This window comes from Danio rerio, chromosome 24 (assembly GCF_052040795.2).
Source record: "Danio rerio strain M-AB ecotype USA chromosome 24, GRCz13ab, whole genome shotgun sequence".
NCBI lineage: Eukaryota > Metazoa > Chordata > Actinopteri > Cypriniformes > Danionidae > Danio > Danio rerio.
Genome location: NC_141044.1, coordinates 16,894,453 through 16,921,015, shown reverse-complemented (window position 1 = coordinate 16,921,015; position 26,563 = coordinate 16,894,453). Strand labels below are relative to the sequence as shown.

Sequence of the window (26,563 nt, the reverse complement as noted above, 5' to 3'; positions counted from 1 at the left end):
ATTTTTGTGGTGCAATTTGTCTATATAGTTACTGTATAATGTGCATCATCCTTGGTGTGAACTGGCCTTTAGGAACTCTTTATTGTGCTGTTTTAAAGTCATTTCTAAACCTTTTCTGGGTTTTATGGAAAACAGCATCCAGCAGAAAGAATGTCACACAATTTTGGAAAGGCTTTAAAGGGTTAATTCACCAAGATACAAAAAGGAAAGAAAGAAAATAAACATAAATGAAGTTCTGTGATTCTTCACTCTGCATACTTTTGTCCCAAACCTTCTTCTGTTTAACACAAAAGAAGATATTTTAATGAATGTTGGAAACCAGTAGCCATTGACATTCATAATGGGGTATATGCCGAGCTACTGTGTTTCCCATACTGATAAACTTCCTGTGACCTGTTATTGTGAGTTTTTTCCATTTTACACGGTTCCTTTTACAGCATCGATGTTGTAATGTAATTAAAATACAATCAGTTAAACAAACTTTGGCATTTAGTAGCTCAAGCGTAAAATAAATGCTCACATTATAAAGACATGGCAGGGGAAATGTAATGTAATGTAATGGAATGCAGTGCTTCTTGTAAATTCTGAGACCCACTTTATATCGGATATCAGTCAGCCAGTGGAGATCGCTGATTTATGAAGAAAACAGATATTAAACACGCTGATTTTGCATTGGCATACAATTCACCGGAAACGATTAACCCAGGTTACTGGCAAATCAAAAGTCCTATTAGCATGCTTGGACATATACCCTATTTTTATGGGACAATGGACACCATATGCAACATATCTTCTGTGTTGAACAGAAAATAAAATGTTTGGAACTGTTTGAGGAGTGAATATTGAGTAAACTTTAATTTTGTGTGTGTAATTTAACCCTTTAATTAGGACAGAATAGGCCGAATTTGGGGTGAACGATGTCTTTAAAGTTATGTATTTTCCAGTAATTTCCCCCAAAACATCACACTGCACTCATCAGACATCATGGCTGCGCACAAAGCCAAAGGAAATGACGAAAAGTGCAAAACAAGCTCTAATAATTTAAAAGTGCAGGGTGCTAAAACACAAACGCTCATATTTGACAGAAAAGTGTCCCATATTACAACGACAGACAGAAGAAGCGCTACTACAGCGCTTCAGTATTTACATCAAATCTGAAAAATAACTGCAGAAAGTCCATTTGTCTTAAACTACACAAGGAAAATAAAATTTATGATACAACTTTTTTGGCATTTGTTCTTTTTTTCTCCTCAACGTACAAAAGCCTCCTACTATACACACTGTTCTACAAATATTTATTAGGTCATACATATACATACATTTATAGAGAGAGTTCATAACTGTACATGTGTCTAAGAGCTTCCTAAAGCTTTGGAATGTCCGGGAATCGTGGCTTTTTTCGTTCGTTTTGTTTGTCAAGAAGTAGTTACGTCAGCGGAGCGGCGAGGAGCTGCAGTCCCGACCGTGTCCGCCAGAGGCCGCTGTCGCCTGATCCCGATTCTGCTGCTCGTCCTCCGTCCGCTCGGAGAGGAAGCTCTGAAACGTCTGCGCTCGTGGGATGAGCGTCATAGTCAAACTCGTACCTTGAAAGAGCCAGAAAGATCACCGTGGGTGTTACTGATGCCAAAAGACATTCGCGTAAAGCTAATAATTTTAAAAAAACACACACATATTCCTTGGCATCGATTAACCTGCGCTTTTAAAGGCAGCATTGATTGCCTTTGTGCATTAATATCAGTGTTCCTTAAACAAGAGGGTGGAGGGAAAAAGAAAGACATTGGCCACTGTCCATGTATCAGTGTTTGGCACGCTTACGGGAGAGGAAGAAGATGGCTTAACTCGATTTTCTGGAGGTGATTGTGTGATCAATTATGGATGAGCAGGAATAGAATATATCCAGGGTGAGATGAGGATACCTGCTCTCCGAGTAGGCGAAGCACACTAAACTTGTTTCTTAACAATCCCCTGAGCTCATATTTATATATAGTGAGAAAGAGAGAGAGAGGGAGTCAAACAAACAAGCTCACAGAGAGGGCGCGTGACACGGGCTGTATTTAGAAAGCTCTTCTCAAACAGGTATACCGTTAACTGGAAAGAGGAAAACTGTAACTTCTTACAGGTGGGTGGGTTAAGTTTGGATCAACTACAATCTTATAAAGTTACACTTTTTTTTAAGGAGAAAACGCATTGCTGATTTCTGCTTCAGTGCTGCGCCCCAATTCGCACACTAGCGTCCTAAATAATAATTAGTGCGTTCCAGTCTGCTGAGAATAGTATGGCATAGGTGCCTACTATTTCAGGTGGATTCCTGTACGGGTTTTTGAAGTAAATCACAAAACTGTTGTACAAAAGGTTAAAAAAAAATCTCTCTGCTCACCACAGATGTTTTAAACAGACTGTAGGCAATGTAAATGGATATAAGTGTGTGCAAATTGGGTCAAAATGTTCAAATATGAAAACAATTTTACAAACACAGCCAGCTATGCATTAGAAGGTAGTTGCATGATAAATGTCTTGGTTAAAATAGCGTAACACTGCTGTCTATATTTATATTTAGCTACCTAACAAGATAGATATATTTGCAGTTTTGCATATGCAATTTATGCTTGCATATGGTGTTTTTTCCGGCAGTCGAGAAATAAACATTTAACAAAACTGGAAGCATGATGACATTGCATGATCATGCATTTATTGTTTTTTAGAATCTGGCACCCTCTGGCATGATGCTCAAAGTGCTATAAGCTCTATTGCATTGTACAACTCAAATAATAATACAAACACACACATAGAACAGTTCTGTCTGGTTCTCGAATCTGATTGGCTGATAGCTGTGACATATTTTGGCAAAAACAGCATTCCAACAGCCTCTTCACTCTTGTGTATTACTCCGCCCATATAGAGTGACAGCAGACCAATAAACTCACTACAGTTTGACAGATAGTGCAGCTGTTGGACAACATAATGTACTTTTGAGGCTTTTTAGGTGAGCATGTAAGTTGAATGAATGTTTTTAGGTGAGATTGCAACTTTGCAGTTTTTTTATAAGGATAGTGCCAATTTTAAATATCATTTTGGAGGCTGCGGCCATCAGCCTGTCATACTGAGCAAAGCAAAGACAATTGCGCCACTAGAAGGCAAAGAGACTGCATAATAAGCCCTTAGAGGAAAAAAAAGTCAGCATTTTCTTTTTATATTTCAAACTACAGCTGATCAAATCATTATAAACAGGTAAGTGACATTTTAAGTCGATCTTTCTCTTGTGTATGTTGCAATGCTGCATTTATACCATATAATCTGCTAGTCTTTGCTTTGCTATGAATTTCATTCATTGTCTTGTCGGCTTAGTCCCTTTATTAATCCGGGGTCACCACAGCGGAATGAACTGCCAACTTATCCAGCAAGTTTTTATGCACTGGATGCCCTTTCAGCCGCAACCCATCTCTGGGAAAAGCTATAAGTTTTTTGGGGTTAATTATTGTGAATTCCCGATTGCAACAGAGAAATGCTGTTAAATATCTCTAGACTGATGGCATTACATGCCCTTTAACCTTATAATCTTAAAATGTCAGCAAAATCACATAAGAACATTACGCTCGAGAATCATTTAAATACTAGCCTTAAAGTGATGTTGGTGACGTAGCAACGGTTTCTGTGTTTGATTTTCTTTTTTATATACACGATCATGCCATCGAACTGTTGTATTAACACAATATCACACTTGTAGCAGTGTGATATGGCTGTATGTCATCACTAGTGGGACACTAAGGGCGTACTCACACTATGCTACCCGTACCGTGCCCAGGCCCGTTTCCCGCATCATTTGAGAAGTGTGAGTGCACTGAATCGGGCTCAGGCGCGGTTTACTTGGCCAGCCCTGGCCCGGTTGGAAGAGGTGGGCCTGAGCGTGGTACACTTGGGCTAAAGTCGCGCCAAAGCCTAAAACTGAAAGCGAGACGTGACTTTTAAGGGACTGTTTTATATGGATTTATTAATCATTCTTACTGTTCAATGAACGTAAACTGCCGTAGTTTATTAAATACGCAAACCCCTCACTGCACGGCAGCTGCGCACCTTCAGCAAACCTCCTCATTCCTGCAGCACGAGAGCTTTATGACTGTTTATGAGCGCCAAAAGTGGCGGATCTGTACGGCGAAATATCTGACTGCGTGTCACCGCATCCCTAAGGACTGTTTGGCGAAATATTTGACTGCATGTCACTGCATATCAAACGACTGAAACAATTTATTTATTTATTTATTCTAGCTGAAATAAGAAAAATAAGACTTTCTCCAAAAAAATATATATATATATATTGTCTGACATTTTGTGAAAATTTGCTTGTTCTTTTAAACATCATTTAGGAAAATTTTAAAAAGAAAAAATGCAAAGGTGGCTAATAATTCTGACTTCAAATGTAGGAATATATATATATACAGTAGACCCTTTTGAGATGTAAACAAAAACAATGGTCCAAACGCATTTCCTGTTTTACAGTTTTAATTAATATAGCTCCCGAAAGTCCATAAACAGCCGCATATTGATAAATAATGTTATTGTTAATGTTTCAACATTAAGTTATGATTGAAATGCCTTATGTCACAGTTATGAAATAGTTTGTTATTAAGCAGGAAATGTTCATTGGCCAATGACATGATCACATTAAAATGGTCTGTATAAGTTGATGTGTTCATGCAGACACTTTACAAAAACTCTGCAGAAACTAACTATCCCTAAACTTTGGAAACGTCTTGCTGCCATAGTTGGCGTTGCTTATATGTAAATATTTTTAGTTCAGTTGGACAACAAACACTACAAGCCTAAATTGTAAGAGAGGACTCTGCTTGTATTTAGAAGTCAAAGTGCAATCAGAATATTGCCACAATCACTTTAAAAAGAGATTTGTTGACTACATAAAAATATGAAGTAAACCCATTGCCTTAAAATGATTACATTTTTAAAAATTAAATAAAAAAAGTGCATTTTTATAAAAAATAAGTTAGGTTGGTGGTTCATTCCGCTGTGGCGACCCCTGATGAATAAAGGGACTAAGCCTAAGGATATTGAATGAGTTCAACCAAAATTGAAAAAAAAAAACTCAAGCCATCCTCTGTGTACAGTATATGACTTTCTCTGTCAGGCAAACACACACAGCCAGATTAATCTTGCATTTTGCTCTGGCTCTTCCATGCTGTATAATAGTTTTGGATAGTGGCTTTTATTTTGAAGCTTAAGCACAAACATCCGTTGCAAAACTAACCCATACACTACCAGGAGACTTACACATGTCTTATGAAGCACATAAATGTATTTTTGTATCAAAAATATTTCTCATTTTTCAATTATAAACTCCAATCACTGACTTCCTGCAACGCCAATGCTTGATGCAAGACAAGCAGACACATGTACACGACATTGTAAGAGCACTATACTGTATAATGTTACACACCAGGTCAACTATTTTTCTTGTTCTTATGTGGAAAACAGACTGTGTGCTAAGTGTTTCCCTTGAGAAGCATCTATTCCCGGAGTAATTGTAACTTCCATTTGAAGCCACCTTTAACTGTGGAGAATTGAGATCAGATAGGGGAGCTGCTGTCTGAGGACTGCTTGGTGTCTACAGAGGGCTCTTCTCATCCAGATGTCACACTCTTGTTGTAAGTGGATTTCTGGGAGCCAGAATGAAGCTGAGGCCAGTCGGAGCCACTTGTCCTGCATGCATGGGAAACATGTTATGCCTCTGCGGCTCCAGCGACACCAAACCACACGTGTGTTTCCATCACCTGAGGAAACGACAGAACACCACAGAAGCCAAGCACTGATGATCTGAGCTGCCATGAGCTCTGCAGGACAGAGGAAATGAAGCCACGGCCAGATAAACAACACACACACACACAAACACACACCTCCATATCTGCTCAAAGTGTGGAGTCTGCAAGCTGTATCATTTTGTTATTACAAAGGCAATACAGTGTAGCTGAGCGATCCAGAGACTGTATCTTTATCAAATACTGGGAGTCAATCTGTAATGAAAAATCCCTCACTGTATCAGTAGGGATACATTGTTCCGCTCAACGAATGTCAAATATTTAGGACACACAAAGATAAAAAAAAAATTATATTATCAAAAATATTTTTAAAAAGAATACAGTGAGACTAGAACTAAGTACTTTCTTGTGTTTTTTTTTTTTTTTCTGTTTTGCTCACTGAACCTGCATTTATTTGATTAAAAGTAATGCAAAACCAGTACCATTTAGACATTTGAAATATTTAATATAACTCTTTTATATTTATTTATTTTTTTATTTAAATGTCATTTATTCCTGTAATTTGAACATTAGCATCACTACTCCAGTCACAAGTAATCATGTTAATTTACTGTTGAAGAAATGTTTATATTTTACCTGTTTTTTTTAACAGTCGAGACAATATTTAGTAACAGTAAGTTTTTTTTTTTTTTTTTTTAAATTAGAAAGATTTGTCTGAAATTAAAAGTGTTTGTAAAACCAATATATATATATATATATATATATATTGCAAAGATATTTAAAATTGCTCAAAAGTTATGATAAAGACATTTATAAGGTCACAAAAACTTCTATTTTAAAGAGCCCATATTATGGGTTTTTGAAAATTCCCCTCCATGTAGTGTGTAACACAGCTCTAAGTGAAGTGAAGTATCCAGCTAAGGCTTAAATCTGTAAGAATACAGTGTTTAAAACGGTTGATTCATCTATAAAAGAGTCGACTCATAGTGCTTCGAACGAGTCGCCTTGATACCGACTCATTAGGTGTTTCGCCATGACGTACGAACGAAACCAAGTTATTCACGTGCACGCGCAAACCCGGGAGATTTCAAACCTGAGGCCCCGCCCTCTGACGCAGAAACCCAGACACACACACACACACACACACACACACACACCCACAAACACACGCACACAAACATGCCGGTCGATTGAAGTCACACTGCAGATGGACATTATCGATTCTCTACCCAGAGATGAAACCTCAGCATTATAACCAAGCAGTTGGAAACTTCTGGAAACTACAGGCTACAAAGAATACTTCATCTGAGTTTGTTAAAGTAAGGATCAGTAAAGAATAACTTACTAATGGACGTCAGGATGAGTTTCTTCCTCCATTTCTCAAATGTAAGTACGTGCGATTAAAGTTGTTGGCTCGTTTACTCTAGCTTGCAAATGTATTTAGTTGTAATTTGTTACTTGTAACCGCGTGTACTGTATCAGGTTAACTGGCTATATTCTCTTATCGCGTGCAAAGTCACGTTAAAAACGCGACGCGTGCTGTTTGTTTACGGAGCTCCGTGGTAGAGGTCTGCATTCCCGCGGCTGTCCCCGCGCCAGATTTCTGCGGCGTGGGAATAAATTTCCGAATCAATCGCGGGAGCGGTCGGTAACAGGTTTAATTTGGGACGGGAGCGGGCTGTCTAGCAATATCGTGGATATTACTATGCGAATGAGACAGAGCTTTGCCTGCCTGTGTGTCTGCTTGTCGCTTGTGTGTATGTGTTAGTGCGTGCATATGAGAGAGAGAGAGAGAGAGAGAGCTCTGTCTGGCTGTCTCTGGACTGTTTTGCTGGGTGATTTTCAGTTATGTTCTCCCCCGCTCTTTAGCGGGATCGGGCGCGGCGGGTAGAAAACGGGGCGGTTCGGGCACCGGGACAAGAAATTCTAAATATAAGCGGGAGCGGTCGGGTTCAGGCTAAAACCTGGCGGGTGCGGGCGGAGGCGTTGTCGTCCAGAGGTGTGTGTGTGTTTGTGTGTGTGTGTGTGGCAGCTAAAATCCACGCCTACACTATGGAGCGCGTATGAACTGTGATTACTTTTATATTGCTGATTAGCTATTGGGCATTTCATTCTCTGACTGAAGGCAGTCGACCAATCGTGACAGACTGTCATCGGTCCAATCAGCGCAGATTAGCTTCGCGCTAAGGAGGGGTTTAGGAACAAATGAATCCCTGAACGATTCATACAGGAGTCGCTGGAATAATTAGGTAAAAATAAATGCAGATTATAAGACCATGAAAGTGTTTTTTGACTTTGCATGCATATTAGACTGTTGTTGGAGACCCTTACAACCAAGATATGACCCTATTTCATGTATAATATGGGCTCTTTAAAAAAATGCTGTTTTTTTCCTATTCATTGAAGCTGAAAAATCCATTCATTCATTTTCTTTTCGACTTAGTCCCTTTATTAATCTAGGGTCGCACAGCGAAATGAACCGCCAACTTAGCCAGCATTATGTTGTACGCAGCGGATGCCCTTTCAGCTGCAACCCATCTCTGGGAAACAATTATACACTCATACACTCTCATACACTTTGGACAATTTACCCTACCCAATTTACCTGTGCTGCATGTCTTTGGACTGTTGGGGAAACTGGAGCACCCGGAGGAAATTTGCGCGTACGCAGGGAGAACATACAAACTCCGCACAGAAATACCAACTGACCTTCTTGCTGTGAGGTAACAACACTACCTACTGCGCCACTGTGTCACTTGAAGCTGAAAAATAATTCTACTTAAATCTTTTTAACAATAATAAAAGTGAGCAGCAAATCAGCATATTACAATGATTTCAAAAGGATTGTGTCACTAAAAGTCCAATTCAACTTTGAAATCACAGGAATATATTTCAAAAAATGTTAATTACTATTTTTGCTGCACTTTAAATCATCTACGATAGCCAGTACATCCAATAGTATCAGCCTGTCAAACTGAGCAGATTAAAGACAACTGCACCAGAAGATGGCGACAAAGACCACATAATAAGCCCTTAGAAGAGAAAAACTCAGCGTTTTCTTTTTGTATTTCAAACTACAGCTGATCAAATTATTATAAAACAGGTAAGTGACATTCTAAATTGATCTCTCTCTTTTGTGTGTTGTAATGCTGTGTTTATACCATATAATCTGCTAGTGTTTGCTTTGCTTTGAATTTTTCGGGGGATAATTAGTGTGATCCCCTGATTGCAACAGAGAAATACAGGGAAATGTCTCTGGACTGATGGATAGTATTTAATGCCGCTCAGCCTTATAATTCTAAAATGTCAGCAAACTCACCTGTTTTGTCATCACTTTAGATATTATGCTACAGAATCATTCAAATACTAGCTCTAAAGTGACTTGCGTGAAGCAGCAACGGTTTCTGCTGTTCTGACGGTCAGATGTGAATGAATGTTGGAAGAAACTAGTTCTTCATGCACAAGGTTTCTAAAAATATAATTCTGCTTTGAAATCACAGCAACACATTTAAAAAAAAAATGTTCAGTGCTATTTTTGCTTTACTTTGGATAAACTGATGGCCCGGAGAGCAGAAAATAATACAAATCTCAATTTTCTAAAATTTGCTAGAGTTGTGATTAAAATGACAAAAACATCAATAAAATACTCAAATAAATTAAAATGTGATATAATAACACTATTGTTTCTTTAAAATAAGACTTTTGGTTTGGATACGCGTTACGAACCAAACCGAACGATTCGATTCAGACTAATATATAATAGTGCAGCAACCCTCAACATGGCATCCCAAATGACGTGACAGACAACATGCTGCCTTCCCCGCTGTCATGTTAAACAGTAGAACGTCGCTTTTGAACTTAGAATATGACTGTATTAAAGCATTCACTCATTAGCAGTCTTGCTGTCTTCTGTGTCAGCCTGCTCGTGCTGACTCTGCCCCCGTTGCTCCAGCAACCTTACACCAAAGAGCATAGAATCACCAAGAGGTGGCACTCTTGTGTAATTTGGGAAACAGCCACTAGAGGGCACGGCGGCCATTTTGAAATCAAAACTCCAATAGAACAACAGCATATTATAAGTGTGTAAAATAAACTATTAAAAGTGCTGATGATTGTGATAATTAGTGTTGTATTGTTGTCTTTTAGGTTGTATCTCAGCTTTAATGCACTTTTTAAATAAATAAATTAAAAAAAAAGCAGCTGCTTGCCATCACGAAAGTAATGAGATCCAATAGACGGCCGATCACTTTTACTCCAAAATGGCGGAATCCAGGGCTGTTGCTGGGCGCTGCTGTTGCAATGGAACGTTCTAATGAAAGTCGCCTCTTGGTCATTCTAAGCTCTTTGCTTACACAAAACAGCCAATCTCAAACCTGTTCACACATCACCACACCCGCTCACCTCCAAACACTACTCCAGTCAGGCACACGCAAACAAATGATAATCTTCCGGAAATCTCCCCCCTGGTCCTTAAATACGTCGCACAACCCTCTCCACTGCATCCCTCCCAGCTCTTCAGGTATACATTGGGCACAAATTAACCCGCTACTCAGGTACATCGCAGGCACACACCCCCACCGCTCTTTAGATATACGAATCAGTTACTGGAACTGGAACAGCATTCAGACAGGCAAGTCCTACAGATTCGAACAGGCCAAAACAAATCACCGAGGCAATCGGCACATTTATAGCTGTGGATATGAGATATCTTAATCGGAAGTGGAAATTTTGGGTTTTAAGAAAATGTTAAATGTAATAGAGTCCCGTTACATTATTCCTTCATAAGCTAATTTCAGTCAGATAATTTCTGCTTTCAGATCTACTAAAAAGGCAGATGACAGTCAAATCAAGCAGATCTGTGCTGTCTGAAGACAAGGTGCACACTCATCTTTCTGAAAATAAAAAAAATACTTAAAAATTGATTGAATCTGAGTACCATATAAAAACAAAATTGTTCTTTACAGTTATTTGTTTAACTGCTACAATATTGCAGTTATTTTTATGAGCAACTTTTTGGTTTTGAGTATAAAGAAGGATTTGTTTTATTTGCTGCTAAGCAGAAACCCCGGAAGTATAGCTCTATTTTATGATGTTAGTTTTAATACGTTGAAAAAAATAAATAAATCAGAGAAGCCCTTCAATAATCCTGCATAAGTTATTATCATCAGCTCAAGAAGTTTGTTATTTCAAATATAGACGCATGGCGAGCTCTCACTTTTAGACCTCGTAAAACAAAAACAGGACACAGCAGATGTTGTTCTTCTTCTTGGCTTTGCAAAGGGTACCAATAAAGCATACGGTACCATTCACTTTTAGGTACCTTTTGACAGGGAAAACAGCCATAAAAGTGTACCGAACCGTACCGTACTATTTATTAAACGGGCCATAAATCAGTCATTGCAACCACCTGAAATAAGTTTGAAGAATTTCAATAACTATAAATGAAAAAAATAAACAAACAAGATACATAGAAATATATGACAAACAAGACTAATAACAGAGTTATGTTATAATACCTCAATTACAAAACAAAAACCTTCATTAAAATCAATAGAAAAACAGATGCTAATCATTCACAATACAATTTCTAAATGATACTAAAATAATATACACTCCAAAAAGAGAACATGTAAACATCAGACACTACATGAGACGGAAATGAGATGGTCTCCCCTTAACTACATGTGATTAAGGGAGAAACATGCACAGAAAATGTGCATTGATTTCTCTTCAAACACCAGCAGTCAAATGTTCATTGTAAGTAATAAGAGAGACAGCAGCGATGCTGTGTTCAACAGGACACTGCAGGAGCTCCAGCAAACAACATCCAGCAGCTCTCCATTCTTCTTCATTACTGACCACCAAATGATAGAAACCAAACAAGCCTTTCTGCGGCTCACTTTAAACAAGCTGCTCTTTAAGAAAATGCCTCTGTGCTGCAGATGTGTTGCTCTGAAAACCGGCCCTCCTTCAGGTGTCACACACACACACACACATATAAGTTGATAACCTTGGCTTTTAGTTCCAAAAACCAAGGTTCAATTTCAGGATATGTATGTTGCCATAGCAACCTATATGCTCTGAATGTAATCTGCCACAGAGGTTATGCCATGCTTAGAGTTTAAGTTAGGTTTAAATTAAATTATATAAAAGGGGGAAAGATAAAGTCATCATAAGAAAGTAATAATGTGGTTAAAATGTCTGGCCGATAACAGTGCAATACTTGTTTTATTCTTTATTTGTGTTTAAGGACTGGCAAACAATTTTGGACAGAATATATATTCAGATGTTGCAGAAAAGGACATTGTGATGGCTTAAAGAATAGTGTCAAAGATTTACCTACCCTTTAATGTTCTCATATTTAAAGCAGCTGTTGTCTTGAAAAAGACATGATAGTGTCATTGGAAAATTCAATACATTTAATTTCATCTTTATTTTATACATATAGCTTAATATATCTATTTGTATTTATTTGATATGTTTTCATTTCAAGGTTTGGATATTTATGAGCACTAATTCTTACTAAAAACAAATTCTGATACTGTTACACATTGCATTGCATTAACTGTTCAAATAAATGTTCAATGTGAAGTACTGACTTGGAAATGACGTTATTTTAATATTTTGTGAACTGAAGTAAGCCTTGAAACTTCAGGGCTGAAAAGGAGTCCCACTCCAGCCCTGCTACCTACCTAGCCACCTAATCAACCAACCAACCACCCACCCATCCACCCACCCACCCACTGATCCATCCATCCATCCATTCATTCAAATAAATGAATTAATAATAGTTACATTAGTTCACCTTATTTCTTCTGCTTTTTAGTTGTATTCTGTATATTACTGATTCATGGCAAGGACAAAAATATATATTTATGAGCGGTATATTTATGGGCTTTTAGACAGATGTAGCTGGAGGGGGAAAAAAAAAACGAAGAGCAGAATAAAAGCGTCAGGAAGTCTGCAGCAGCTTCAGTGAATCTCCAACACTTGCATCATCATTGGCCAGTTGTACAATTGCATCAGCTCAGGCCACTTGTGGCATAAATGGACACTAAGATACAGCACAGCACTAACAGTGTGGACATCACACTATTTTATTAGTTACAACTAAAGTTTCACAGTTTGAGCAGGTACAAACTGATCTCTGTTCCCTACTATAGCATACAAAACTGCATTCATATCAAAATATCTATGAGGGGAATATATGGATGCAATCTAACACTAAAGAGAGAGAGAGAGACTATGTATAATTTATATTCAATAAATGAATATTAACACACTTCATTGCTTTTCCTGCAGTTCCTGGGTGTAATGTTGAATTTTAATGGCTAAAGTTGAACCACTTAATTTACAGAAGTGAATTTTTAACTAAAATGAACTAAAAATCGTCATTTAAATATTGTACATTGTATTTTTAAACAGAACTGAATATTTGAAAGTGAATTTTGGAAGGTGAATATGAGATTCAGGATTCAGTGTTTATTGTCTATGCAAAGTAAGTAACAGCTTCCCTGTACAATGAAATTCTTACTTTGCTGTCCACACTGAATGCCAGGTTTAATGTGTATTTAAAAGAAAACTATAAAATACTTATTTAACAAAATAGGCAAGCAAAAAAGTAAACCTAAGCAAAACATATGTCGCATAAGTAGTACTGTACTTAACGGGTCATGAAACCCCCCTCTTTCAGTTCAATTCTACCTAAGAATTAAAAAAAAAATGCTTCATGATGGGTGTGGAGCGCTGCGAGCAGAGGGAGGAGTGTGTGTGGCCGGCAGAGCAAGGAAAAAAAGAGAGGAGCAAACAACTCTTGTCAGCTGACTCACAAAATGAGACACAAACAGTGTGAAGACCCATGATTTTATAGTTTACAAAGTTAAAATGTCCTGCTACATTTGTTTTTTGTACTTTTATGTACACATAACCACAGTTGGTTAAATCATTATAATCATGTTTATTTAAAGTTTATAAATAAGGAGGACTTTTCCCCTCAATCTCCAGGTCTGAATGCAGACAAAGTGGATAGCAGCACAGCTGCCCTGTCTATTTCAACCATTAACCCTGGAGGATTCTAATCTGGAGGATTTTAAACATAAGTGAACACAACAGCACGGATATAGGCAATGTGTCTCAATGGTAATGAACTCAACTGATTAAAGACAAAGTCCACCATTCTCCAATTCTTGTACAGCTCTCTCGACAAAAATGCTTGCTACACACAAACAACTTTGCTGTATCGGCCCTGACAGAATTGCAGAAAAAAAAAAAAAAACATGCAACAAACTCTGTGGATCATGGAAGCAAGCACATAGGGCCCGTGCCGTACGCAGATGTGGTCTCACAGCTTGGCAGGTCTGCCTTGACTTCGGAAAGCATGTGTAGTCATGAATAATTGAGAAGCAGGATAAGAAAACTCTGCTATGAATATAATGAGAAACCGATGTGTCATCACTCCACTAGCAGATTCGCGTTACGTCACCTATTTTAATCCCGACCCAAAAATGATTTTAAACCCAGAAGATAAAATTAGCTGGCAAAAGCTCAAAACTATCCGGTTTTCCACACAATTCAAGCTGACAGGTCCTAACGTTGTCCTAAATGATGCTCAACACACAAATCTGTTAAAATTAAAAAAAAAAATACTTCAGTTTCTAAAACCTTTAAGTGTGAAAATGTGTGTGAAATATTTATTTTTTGTTTTAATGTTCTAAGCTTAAACAGTTATATAAAATTGTAGGACCTAAAATACAATCCTTGGAAGTTCAAGTGATTTAAATGCAAGCACTTGTTTATTCAATGCATAATTCTTTTTTCAGTGGTGCTACTCGAAAAGCTTTTTTTTTTTTTTTCAATAATTTTGGCATTGATTTTGTTCCATAGTTTAGTATTAGTGATTAATCACATATAAAATAAGTTTGTTTAGACATAAAATATGCGTGTGTATCATATTACATTCTCATATATACATTCTATTTTGCCATTTTAGAAAGATAGATGGATGGATGGATGGATGGATGGATGGATGGATGGATGGATAGATAGATAGATAGATAGATAGATAGATAGATAGATAGATAGATAGATAGATAGATAGATAGATAGATAGATCACATTAGCATGGTTAATAAATCACATTAGCATGGTTAATAAAGTGCATATCTACATTAACTGAAGTCTGTAAGCAGAAGTACAAAATATTCATTTCTCTGATAGTGAGAAACATTAGCATCTAAAATTGATTTGACAGCGAATAACACCTTTACCCACCATGTATTTGCATGCATCAATAAACGTCCATTTCCCTGCTCTAAAAGTTCATTTACATTAAGCACATAACCTGTAGTCAGACAGCCGTTCACAAGCTGATTACAAACCTAAAGGCCAAAGTAAATGAGCCACAGTAATGACGGCGGAGCAGGAGCTTTAAGTAGAAACTTCCCTTTTCAAAACTCTAGAATTGTGTACTTGTCAATGAACTGCTCGAAATAGCCGTTTTACACAAAGATTTCTATTTGCAAAATGAGTACATTTGCATAGTTCATTTAAAGCAGCCCTATTATTCTTTTACACATAGTAGCGTGTAATGTGGATGAGTGTGAATATAAAAGATATTGTCTCCTGCCTGACACGAATCATCGGTAATTACCCTCCTCCACAAACCTAGACATTTTTGTTAGAAATCTGCATAATGCCAGTCTATGGTCTTCACTTTAACCCTCAAACACTGTATTTGTACCTGAGGCATGGATGAGTTTGGCTCATGATGTTGTCGACATGCCCAGATTCTTTTTCTGCACTAATAAAGGAACATTTATTCATTTATTCATTCACTTTCTTTTCAGCTTGGCCCCTTTATTAATCTGGGGTCGCCACAGTGGAATAAACCGCCAAATAAAGCAAATTTTTTAAATAGAGATTGAAAGCAATGTTTATTTTATTGTGTTTTCTAGGAAGTTTCTTGTGATTAAATTCAGGACAGTTGGTAATGGACATTTAAATTTCAAGATCTGACCAATCAGAGCAGAGAAGGTAGTCAGAGAGAAACTGGCCTTGAAATATGTGTATGCCAGTTCTTCTCCAAAAGATGGGATTTATAACCAAAAACCTGGACTCAAACTCAGACCCATGCGTACACACGTTTTAGAGACAAAGACGTTTTGGTGACGCTGGTGGTGAGCTGAGGCATTAACTACAGATAAAAGAAATAAAGCATATTTTACTTCATTAATAGACTTAAAGTCCATGTGAACTAGAAGTTGGTGGGATTTTTATTTAGTATGTTGATGTACTTCCAACTGAAACTGAATATGTGTATGAGTGTGGGTCGGGATTTCTTTTGCGCATCATTCCCTCATAGCAAACTAACAGTAAAAGAGAGTGCATTAATATGCAGTTGCTATGGAAGCTCTTAGACTGACGTCAACTAAACCACCACTCCAAACCAAGCGCCAAGCTCCCGCTCTCCTTCGGAAAGCCAATACCGAAGTAACTAAAACTGCAATTCATTGAAATTGAAATAGTCCTGGCTCCATATGGAGCAAATTTCAATTGAGCCCACTGTTAGAATGGCCAACTTTACAACGGACAAAAAAGGTGTTTACAGCCTGGTACAAAAAACGATTTTGGTTCATATAGCTAATACTACCCTTTATGACAATTGTGAGGGGGTTAATTTTTTGTTATAACTCATCCGTTTTCTTTATATTACGTTATATTAAGTTAGCATAATTAAGGGCGTGGCCACTCGAGTGACAGCTAGGTCTCGCTGGTCGTCGTCACTTCACCTCAGCTGGCTCCGACAGATTAGCCACTGAACTCAACATAAACATTGTATTTTTGTATTGTTTTATGTGGCTTTACACAGTCAGTTGCCTTTTGGAATTATTTCTTACAATAATCAGATGATATGGCATGCTGCGTGCACTTAATTGTGCTCATAAATCATTCACGTAGCCTCCACTTCCCAGGTGAGTAAAATGATATACTTATATACCATCTCTATAAATGCATTGGTCTCATTTAAGATCACTTTTCATTTCTATTTTTCTTTAGACCTGTAATGTGCTCCAGAATCTGACAGATTGATTAGCTGTAGGCTATAGAACAGTCATATGAAATGTTGCCATACAGTGTTATGCTGGATTTCATCAATAGTCTTACATTTACTAACACAGACTATATCTGAAGTGTTTGGAAGTAATTTGCGTTTTCCTGCTGTTGAAAAATGTCATAAGAACAATGCTTAGTGGCTCAATGTATTACAGCAGTGTTTTTAAAAGTCTAAACACTTTATTAATGTAGTACACAGTCGCAGGTAATGAAGCATTACGCGTTTCTCCCATAGGAAAGGCCATCTAAGCAGAATGCCAGCATGCGTCTGTAGCTCCGCTCACGCTCCACCTCTTTTCCCTTATTTGGTATCCCTCGGTTAATGCGATGACGCATGAACAAGATGGCAACTGTTGGCCTCGCCTACTGGTAGCTTCTTTTGGGTTCTTCATAAACATATGGGTGACGTCGCGGACACTACGTCCATATCTTTTACAGTCATTGCTCCAAACACAGAAGCAAATGGTCAGATCTTCATTGAAGATTACCAAACCAAACAGTGGATTAATTTGCATGGATTATTCACATAAAGAATAACAAAGTGAGTCAGGAAAAATAAGTATATTTTGATTTCATTGTAATTATAATTATACTACTGTCACTGTTACCAATTACGCCTTAACTAATTAATAGTCATAATAACTTTCCACTATAGGATGTTCTAGTTTTCATTCATTAGTTTTCTTTTCAGCTCAGTTCCTTTATTAAAAATGGGGGAACTTATCCAACACATGTTTTACACAGCGGATACCCTTCCAGCCACAATCTAACACTGGGAAACACTTACTCACTCTTGCACACACTTACACTACAGCCAATGTTGTTTTATTCACTTATACCGCATGTCTTTGGACTGTGGGGGAACCCAGAGTAACATAGAAACACGAGAACATGCAAACTCCACTCAGAAACGCCAGCTGGGGCGTCTACTGCACCACCATGTTGCCCCCAAGTTCTAGTTTTAGAAAAGTTGATGTTCTAATAAAAGGTTTATCTTCCATTACCTGTCTCTAGGAGGAAGTATAACATTAACATAATTAACTGGTTGTGAGTTTTTTTCATACTGTTTAGAATGAAAGCCTGGTATCATTTGCTTTGGAGGCAGTTCATCTGGCACTCAGTTCTCCAGAGGAGTCATTAGCTCCAGCTCCTCCCTTTTGTTAATACTCCTCATTCCTTGTCCCACTGGATTACTGTATATACAATCTTGGGAATTTAGTGGAACACTGTTTTTGTGTGGACATGGTTTTATGCAATATCTGCGATACTGTAACTTAAAGTGATCTTTGTTACAGTAAAATGTTACAAAGTACAATGTGAACGAATAAGAACAAAATATTAAATACAACTACTTTACAGTAAGATAAAATTAAAGTATACTGTCAATTACTGTACATTAATAAAAATACATAAAGTAAATAAAACAGCATCCTCGGCAGCTTCAAATTTCAAGATTGTATTTTGAACAATATCTTGACCTTATGACAAAATATTTTTTCTATTTTTTGTAGGTAAAAAAAAAAAAAAACCTTGGATAAAAGGATAAAACATTATAGATTATAAACAAAATAGATTTGTTGTTAGAACGCATTTCCCATCATCAACTAGACATGTTAAATGTAGAGGGAAATATATAGGAATTAAGACAAAATGATCAGCCCAAAATGAAATGTTTACTTTTTTAAATAATTTCCCAAATTATGTTTAATGGAGACACTTTTTCAACAAGCATAATAGCTTTAATAACTAAATTCATTGTTTTTGATGATGGCAGTACTTAATATTTGTGTTTATTATATTTGTGCAATATTACACTCGTAGCAGCACGATATGGCTTAATATTGACGCTGCTTGGAGGCGTGCGTGCCTTAGTTTTCCACCAGTGATGAAATACCATATAGCACTGCAACAAGTAAAATTGCATTTATACAGCAGTTTGATGGCATAATCGTGACTATAAAAAAGACAATCAAACATAGAGAGTCTCAAAATCCTTTTGTATGAGGAACTACTTTCTTCTGCCATTCACTCACATCTGCAGCTGACGTCAGAAAAACAGCAATCGTTGCTACTTAACAAACGTCATTTTTCTCTAGCGTAATGTCTAAAGTGATGATAAAACAGGCAATTTTGCTTACATTTTAGGATATGTTATGTTAAAATTAATTGTTTCTTCAGTGCACCGCAATGTAGATGGGGAAAATTCGATATTGGCTCAGTAATAGATCATAACCGGTTATTACATAATGACGTCATTTATCTCCTATGCGCAACATCGCAGTAGAATACTATGGCGAAGAAGGTAAGGGCGACTAAATAAAGGCTCCTACTACTTAAAAGGTAGATAATTATGTTGAGTTCAATCATGTGGATAATCATGTGGATAATCATGTGGAGTGCTTGTGAGTTTGCTGGAAAGCCTTTCGTTGACACTGAAGAAGGTAAAGAACACGATCCGCTATTTCACTATTAGGGAAAGATGCTGTAAAATCCATCTTTGGCTCTGTCTCTCTCACACACTTTGGACATTTGACCCGCTGCACTGGCCTGTTTGATGTAACTTTTCTGTACTTTTGGCTGTTAAGAGCGATACATAGATATATACACTAGATATCGCAAAGGGACCCTGAGCATGCATTGATAGCGCCGCCACATTGGTACAGTGCTCCCAGGACAAATGTCATTCAACCGCACTAGACAAGACAGTGTTATTACGTGAAGATGCGGGACTTTAGCGCTGTTTACGGGTGTAGTAACGAGCAAACAAAGAAAACAAAGCACAAAGGCAGAACATTTCATAGGTAAGATTATTTTTTTTCTTTCTGTTTTTGTATGTTCTGAACTTTTGTGCTAATCAGGTAACGTTATTGATGATAACAGTCACTTACTGCATTCACCATACGGCAAAGCAGCTCCAACTCGCACTAAACACTTGGCTTATGCTAGTTTTGTTAAATAAAATCAACAAACAATCCAAAAGAAATATGACAACGAGATGCTGCTCTGCCAGAAACTTGTATTATTGTCGGCTAACGTTAGTGAAAGAGTCGTTCGGGAGATTCATTCACAAACGAGTCGCTCCCTCCGTCAGTATGAGAAGTGAAAGCAGGAGAGGAGCTGTGTTTCAGGACATGATTAGATCAAATTTAACAGGGAGGGTGAATAGTACATTTCTGTACACACAAACACAGCTTTTTGTCAGGAATGACCGTGCGGTCACTGATCCATCAATGTAGAAAAGTGATGTAAAATTATAATTTTCGTAATTAGAAAAAAAATTACCTACTAACATCCAGGAAAACTCCCAATCATAGATATATGTGTATATGTGTATATCTCTGGCTTTGGATGGCCACAGTCCTCCACTGTACCTTGGTCCCGCATTCATTTCAAAGGAGCGCTACCCTGTTGCAAGAGGGCAGCGCTATTGAAGCATTCCGTCCAATAGACAACAATAGGCCAGGCGACATCTAATGTATATATCTATGAGAGCGATACTTGTGGATCCAGATACAAGTGTGCCTATGTTGCAAGTTTTCTTCTCCGCGTCTGTAACGGATACCTGTGATAACTGCGTATTATGCACATATAGACTGTAACCGTGGCTGTTCTTTCTGCGTGACTCATTGGTAAACAGTGCTTTCATTTCTGAAGCCAAGCTTAGCGCTTTCTGTTGAGCGGGTAAAGACAATGACGAATCATAGGGGTGTAAGACAGCGCTCAATAAGGAAGCAAGATAATATGTACATTAGTTTATTTCCTATAAATGTTCATGCTTTCTTCTGTGCATGTATTGAAGTTTTGTTTAAAACATTCAAGGTACAGTTCATGTATCATACTGGTTGTGTTAAAAAACAATATTGTATAACAAATAATGTAAAAATATTAATATATTTATAGATTTTAATTAAACAGAATTATTGTGTTGTGAAGAAAAAATCTAATTATGTATGAAAAGCATTGTCAATGCACCATAATCCACTGAGATATCGAATTGAGCCGAATCGATGGCATGATAATCGTACCCAAACCGAAAGCCTGTGTAGGTTCAAACCCCTAATATGTTACATTTATAACACTGAACGGCATGAAATGCCATCAGTCTAGAGACATTTCCCAGCATTTCTCTGTTGCAATCCGAAAAAGCCAAAGCAAAGCGAACACTGGCAGATTATTCTTGTGTTTGCGATAAGCAAAAACGCTAAACACATGCAGGCATTTCTTCTTTCTTTCTGTCTACTGAACTAATCTGCAGTAACAAAAACAGAAGACTCATTAGAAACAATCTATATCCCGCCACAATATATATATATATATATATATATATATATATATATATATATATATATATATATATATATATATATATATATATATATATATATAGTACACTTTATTGAAGGTTTTATTAATTTTCCGGTGCATATAAGTTTTAGTCACATATTTAACATCATAGCTGATATTTATTTTCATAACTGTAAATATAAATTGACATGAGAATGTCTTAATATATAAATGACTCAAATAGGCAAGTATATTTGAACTCTATTTAACCTGTATCATCATTTATTTGAAATATCAATTTATCTGTGCAAAAAATCCCATTATCAGCACAGGAGAAAGTACTTTAACCCTTTACAACAACAGAACAACTTTGCAATTTAATGTCAACACACGCACGCACACACACACACGCACACACACGCACGCACGCACGCACGCACGCACGCACGCACGCACGCACGCACGCACATACACACACACACACACACACACACACACACACACACACACACACACACACACACACACACACACACACACACACACACACACACACACACACAAGAGGTCCAATCAGTAAAAAAAGCAAGGTGCAGCTGGCCAAAAGGACACACATGGGAGCAATCAGGCTTATCAAGCACTCCAGAACGGTCCCTCCACAGAAGACATCAGCATTCCGGTGTGTGTCTGTATTATAAGAAACACTTTCTGTCTGAATCTTCCAGAAAAGCCTCTTTATATCATCTGAGTTTGGGGCTGGCAGGGAGGCACACAGATTGGGTCTGTTGTGTATTGATTTCAGATTAGCGAGATGGCGAGGAATGCGAAGATGGGCATTTCTGAGTCTGTTCATGGACTGAAGTCGCTGAGCTCCAACTTGCACAACCATGAGCTTTACAGCAGGTGTTCAGGAGAAAATGTGGAGCTTTATGTGTGTGTGTGTGTGTGTGTGTGTGTGTGCGTGTGTGTGTGTGTGTATGTGTGCTATTGTGCATGTCATATAAATGTGTGTGTGTGTGTGTGTGTTTGCTTTCTGGCACAGTTCATTGTTCTTGTAATTATGCTATATGTAATTATGAAACATTGAGGGCTTTTTATGGTATCTTACATAAAGGCTTTAGAGTGGTTTCAAATCATACAGCAAGGGAAGAAAATGCTAGGGATGCACCAATATGGATTTTTTGGCCGATATCGATAACCGGTAACTCTTCAGAATTGGAGGCCGATAGCCGATTTATATATATATATATATATATATATATATATATATATATATATATATATATATATATATATATATATATATATATATATATATATATATATATATATATATAGGCCAATAAATATTATTCAAAATGTTATATTTTTATACAGTAAACAACTGATTTTAATTTAAAAACCTGATAAAAGTTTGAACTGAACTTACGAACTGAATAGCCTACTTAAAGCAATAATTTCAGATTTGCAAGCTATATTCACAAATATATGCCAAATATAAATAATTTCCTTTCCTTCACAAAGCAAATTAACATGTAACTTGATTGTTGCATAAAAAATAATAGGATAAAAAACAAAATGGGATTTAATTAACAAACAAGTAAAATAAATATATTTTAAATAAAATGAAAATGAAAGAACTAAGAACTGAAACTAGCTGAAATGTTCTTGAATAAAACATGCAACAGTAATGTCGGAAAAAATGTTTTGAGAGGTGTTTTGACAGTTCAGAGGCACTGTACAATAGAAAAGCTAAATACAAATAGTATGATTTACTTTAGAAAATGCAGCATAAATTCATCATATTTGGCGTTTTAGATTCTTTTTAACACATGTAGATGCTGCTTGTCAATCAGACAACACTTCCATGTTCATTCTTGCTGTCAATTGCGGGAAAAATTATCGATGAAAAGTTTATGATAAACTGCTGTGAGTTTCAAACGTTAACTGCAGCCGATGTGTAATGCGCATGCACACGAAGCAGAGTCAGATTTGTCCTTGGAGTCAGATTTGTCCTTGGAGTCAGATTTTCAACACCTGAACATTGAGCACAAATAACATTGACAAACAGAGCATAATATAAAGACAAAATGTGGCGGTGTGTTGAGAAACCCTATGCTGGATTCAGTGACTGGCACATCCCTGCCCCTGCTGCTGTGAAGGCTGTCAGATCAGATGTGTTTGTGTGTGTGCGCTGTGATTGCCCTCATGTGCGCTTTTTATAATCAATATGAATATTCCGATCAAACTTAATACAATCTTACACCAACAACACTTGGCAAGCAACACCTTAATAATAACAAATAGTCATATTAGATCAGGGGTTTTCAAACTGGGGGCCGCCAGATGTCGCTAGGGGGGCCGCAAATAAATTTTAGATGAGAGGTAATCAATTGGCCCACATGGATGAATTTTGTGCCCCGCATCATTCTGAAGGTTAATATATTTTTTATTATAATTTGAGCTGAAAAGTACTGCAAAAATTAAGCTTTATGCTTATGTCATTTAAACGCAGTTGACACTTTCGTGACACAGGAAAAGAAGCGCAGCGGCCCGCCTCTGTGCACGGGGACTTTTATTGAATAAGCGCTTCTGGCCGGGCGCTTCCTGTGTATTTTGGCGATTGTCTGCAGCACCTGACGGTGTTTACCTTTTACTTACGCTTACCTCTTTTACGCTAAATGAATGCTCGGGTCTATTTAACTGACAATAATTCAGTTAAAATACATGATCAATAAGAACATTATCGGTGTCTGAAAGCACTTCCCTGTTTATGGCTTGCGTTCCTAAGTAACCGATCAGCTGGGTGCTGTGTAGTGCGCGCATCTCTGCGCAGGCTTCACTCATAGGGAACAAATAGCATTTTAAAGACACGGCAAAACATTGCACCTCGTCCACAGTGCGACAGGCTTTACACTTTGCATTGTACAAATATCAGACGGTCCTCTTTGCAGCATGGCAAACAAACATATTAAAATTGTAAAGCAAAAAGTGCTGCAATAACAATGAATGGAGCTGTCATCACATCAGCAAGTTTCACTCCTGTTACACTAATGACAGCTGGATGAGCTCTGCAGTGGACCTCTTACATTGGTTTATAACTGGATGATTAAAAAAACTAAATTGTATACACCCTGAGTAAAACCACTATAGCCTATAAAAATTATAATGTATCTGTTTGTGTTGTGTTATGTTATAGGGTTAATTAATTATTAAATATTAAAATGTATTAGTGCTCTGTATTTAATGGAGCTCAACATATCTGATCAAATTTTATTACTCTGAATATAAATGCATTTTTTTCAAGATGTTTCACTTTTTCCCATATTTATTTGTGTAACTAATTTAAATGTAATGTTCAGTATTATTATTAATAGAACAAACTGGTATGAACATTTTAAAGTCAGCAAAGCTTCTAAAATTATGCAAAGTAAAACTTGTGGCTCTTTGAACTTGAATACCCAATTCTAGATTGCATTTAGGAAATTATTTAAGCACTGAAACCATGTCAACTCAACTAACATCTTACAAAAATTAATCCAGATAATGAATAATATAAATTTACTGAATAATATATGATGATATAAATGTATTGAATAATACAATTAAAAAAAAATTAAGTACAGTTGTTAATTTGAGGGGGTGGCGTCATTTTTATTTTTTGGGGGTCCCCAAAAGAATTTGCCCTACACGAAGGGGCCCTCAGCTGAAAAAGTTTGAAAACTCCTGTATTAGATTACAAACAACTCAACAGGTTGTTTATCATGTGTGTTGCTATTATGTTTAAACAGGTAATAATTTTCCTGAAGCGATTTAAAGCAAAATACACAATGAGAGTCTATCAAACATATCTACAATGATGAGGAACATGGTTACTTACTGAGTTATTAATGCACAGCAATACCACATAAAGAAAGGACGGACTTTGAAGGAATAAACAATGTGAGGAAAGCTCCATTATAGTGCACTGGACAAGTCTGAACAAGTTATGCATGCGCAAGGCTGTTCTATACAATTACGTATTTTATTGTCTTAAAGATATCAGCTTAATTTTGACATTGGATCGATAACGATAATTTAAAAATAGCATTTATTGTCCGATAATGATATGGCCACCAATATATCGTGCATCCCTAAAAAATGCCATCAAAACAAAAAACTTCCATGTTTCTATTTTCATAAACAATAATATATAAACACAGTGGTGTGAAAGAGTTACTGATTTATTAATGTTTGCATGTTTGTTACACTTTAATGTTTTAAATCGTCAAACAAATGATAAACATTTGTCAAATATAACACAAGTGAACACATCATGCAGTTTTTAAACTGTTAATAAAAACTTTGTTTTTATTATTAAGGAAACACAAAACCAAAAAATACAAAGTTCTGTTTAAAAAAAAAAAGGTTTTGCTGCAGGGCTCGCTTAAAGAGCCCATATTATGGGTTTTTGAAAATTCCCCTCCATGTAGTGTGTAACACAGCTCTAAGTGAAGTGGAGTATCCAGCTAAGGCTTAAATCTGTTAGTGTACAGTGTTAAAAACGGTTGATTCATCTAAAAAAGAGTCGACTCATAGTGCTTCAAACGAGTCGCCTTGATACGGATTCATTAGGTGTTTCGCCATGACGTACGAACGAAACCAAGTTATTCACGTGCACGCGCAAACCCGGGAGATTTCAAACCTGAGGCCCCGCCCTCTGACGCAGAAACCGAGACACACACACACACACACACCCACAAACACACACACACACACACACACACACACAAACATGCCGGTCGATTGAAGTCACACTGCAGATGGATATATTGAGTCTCTACCCAAAGATGAAACCTCAGCATTATAGCCAAGCAGTTGGAAACTACTGGAAACTTCTGGAAGCTACATGCTACAAAGAATACTTCATCAGCGTTTGTTAAAGGAAGGATCAGTAACTTACTGATAGACGTCAGGATGGGTTTCTTCCTCCATTTCTCAAGTGTAAGTACGTGCGATTAAAGTTGCCTCGTTGACTCTAGCTTGCAAATGTATTTAGTTGTGATTTGTTACTTGTAACCGCGTGTACTGTATCAGGTTAACTGGCTATATTCTCTTATCGTGTGCAAAGTCACGTTAAAAACGCGACGCGTGCTGCGTTAACGGAGCTCCGTGGACGGGGAGTAACGTTAGTGTGTGTGTCTGTGTGTGCGTGCGCGCGCTGTCGTCCGGAGGTGTGTGTGCGTGTGTGTGTGTGTGTGCGTGCGCGTTGTCGTCCGGAGCAGGGTTAAGTGCGTGTGTGTGTGTGTGTGTGTGTGTGTGTCTGTGAAAAGAGCAGAGTGAGAAGCTAGGAGATCTCCTCAACTGTTTTTGGAGTTTTTGCTCAATAAAATAGTCAGTCGTCTGTATTTTCAAGTCCATAG

The 26,563-nt window shown here is 37.3% G+C and overlaps 1 protein-coding gene across 5 annotated transcripts in view; it reads right to left on the bottom strand.

Moving 5' to 3' along the window:
• Nucleotides 1–1,278: 1,278 nt before the first annotated feature.
• dok6 (docking protein 6) overlaps nt 1,279–26,563 on the bottom strand; it is a 155,078-nt gene continuing 129,793 nt past the window's right edge. For 3 of the 5 annotated variants that reach the window (XM_087308916.1, XM_087308917.1, NM_001089439.1), the window contains 1 exon segment: nt 1,279–1,583. In XM_087308916.1, coding sequence (XP_087165042.1) covers nt 1,432–1,583 — 152 coding nt within the window. In that variant the 3' untranslated portion in view covers nt 1,279–1,431. 5 annotated transcript variants of the gene reach the window in all.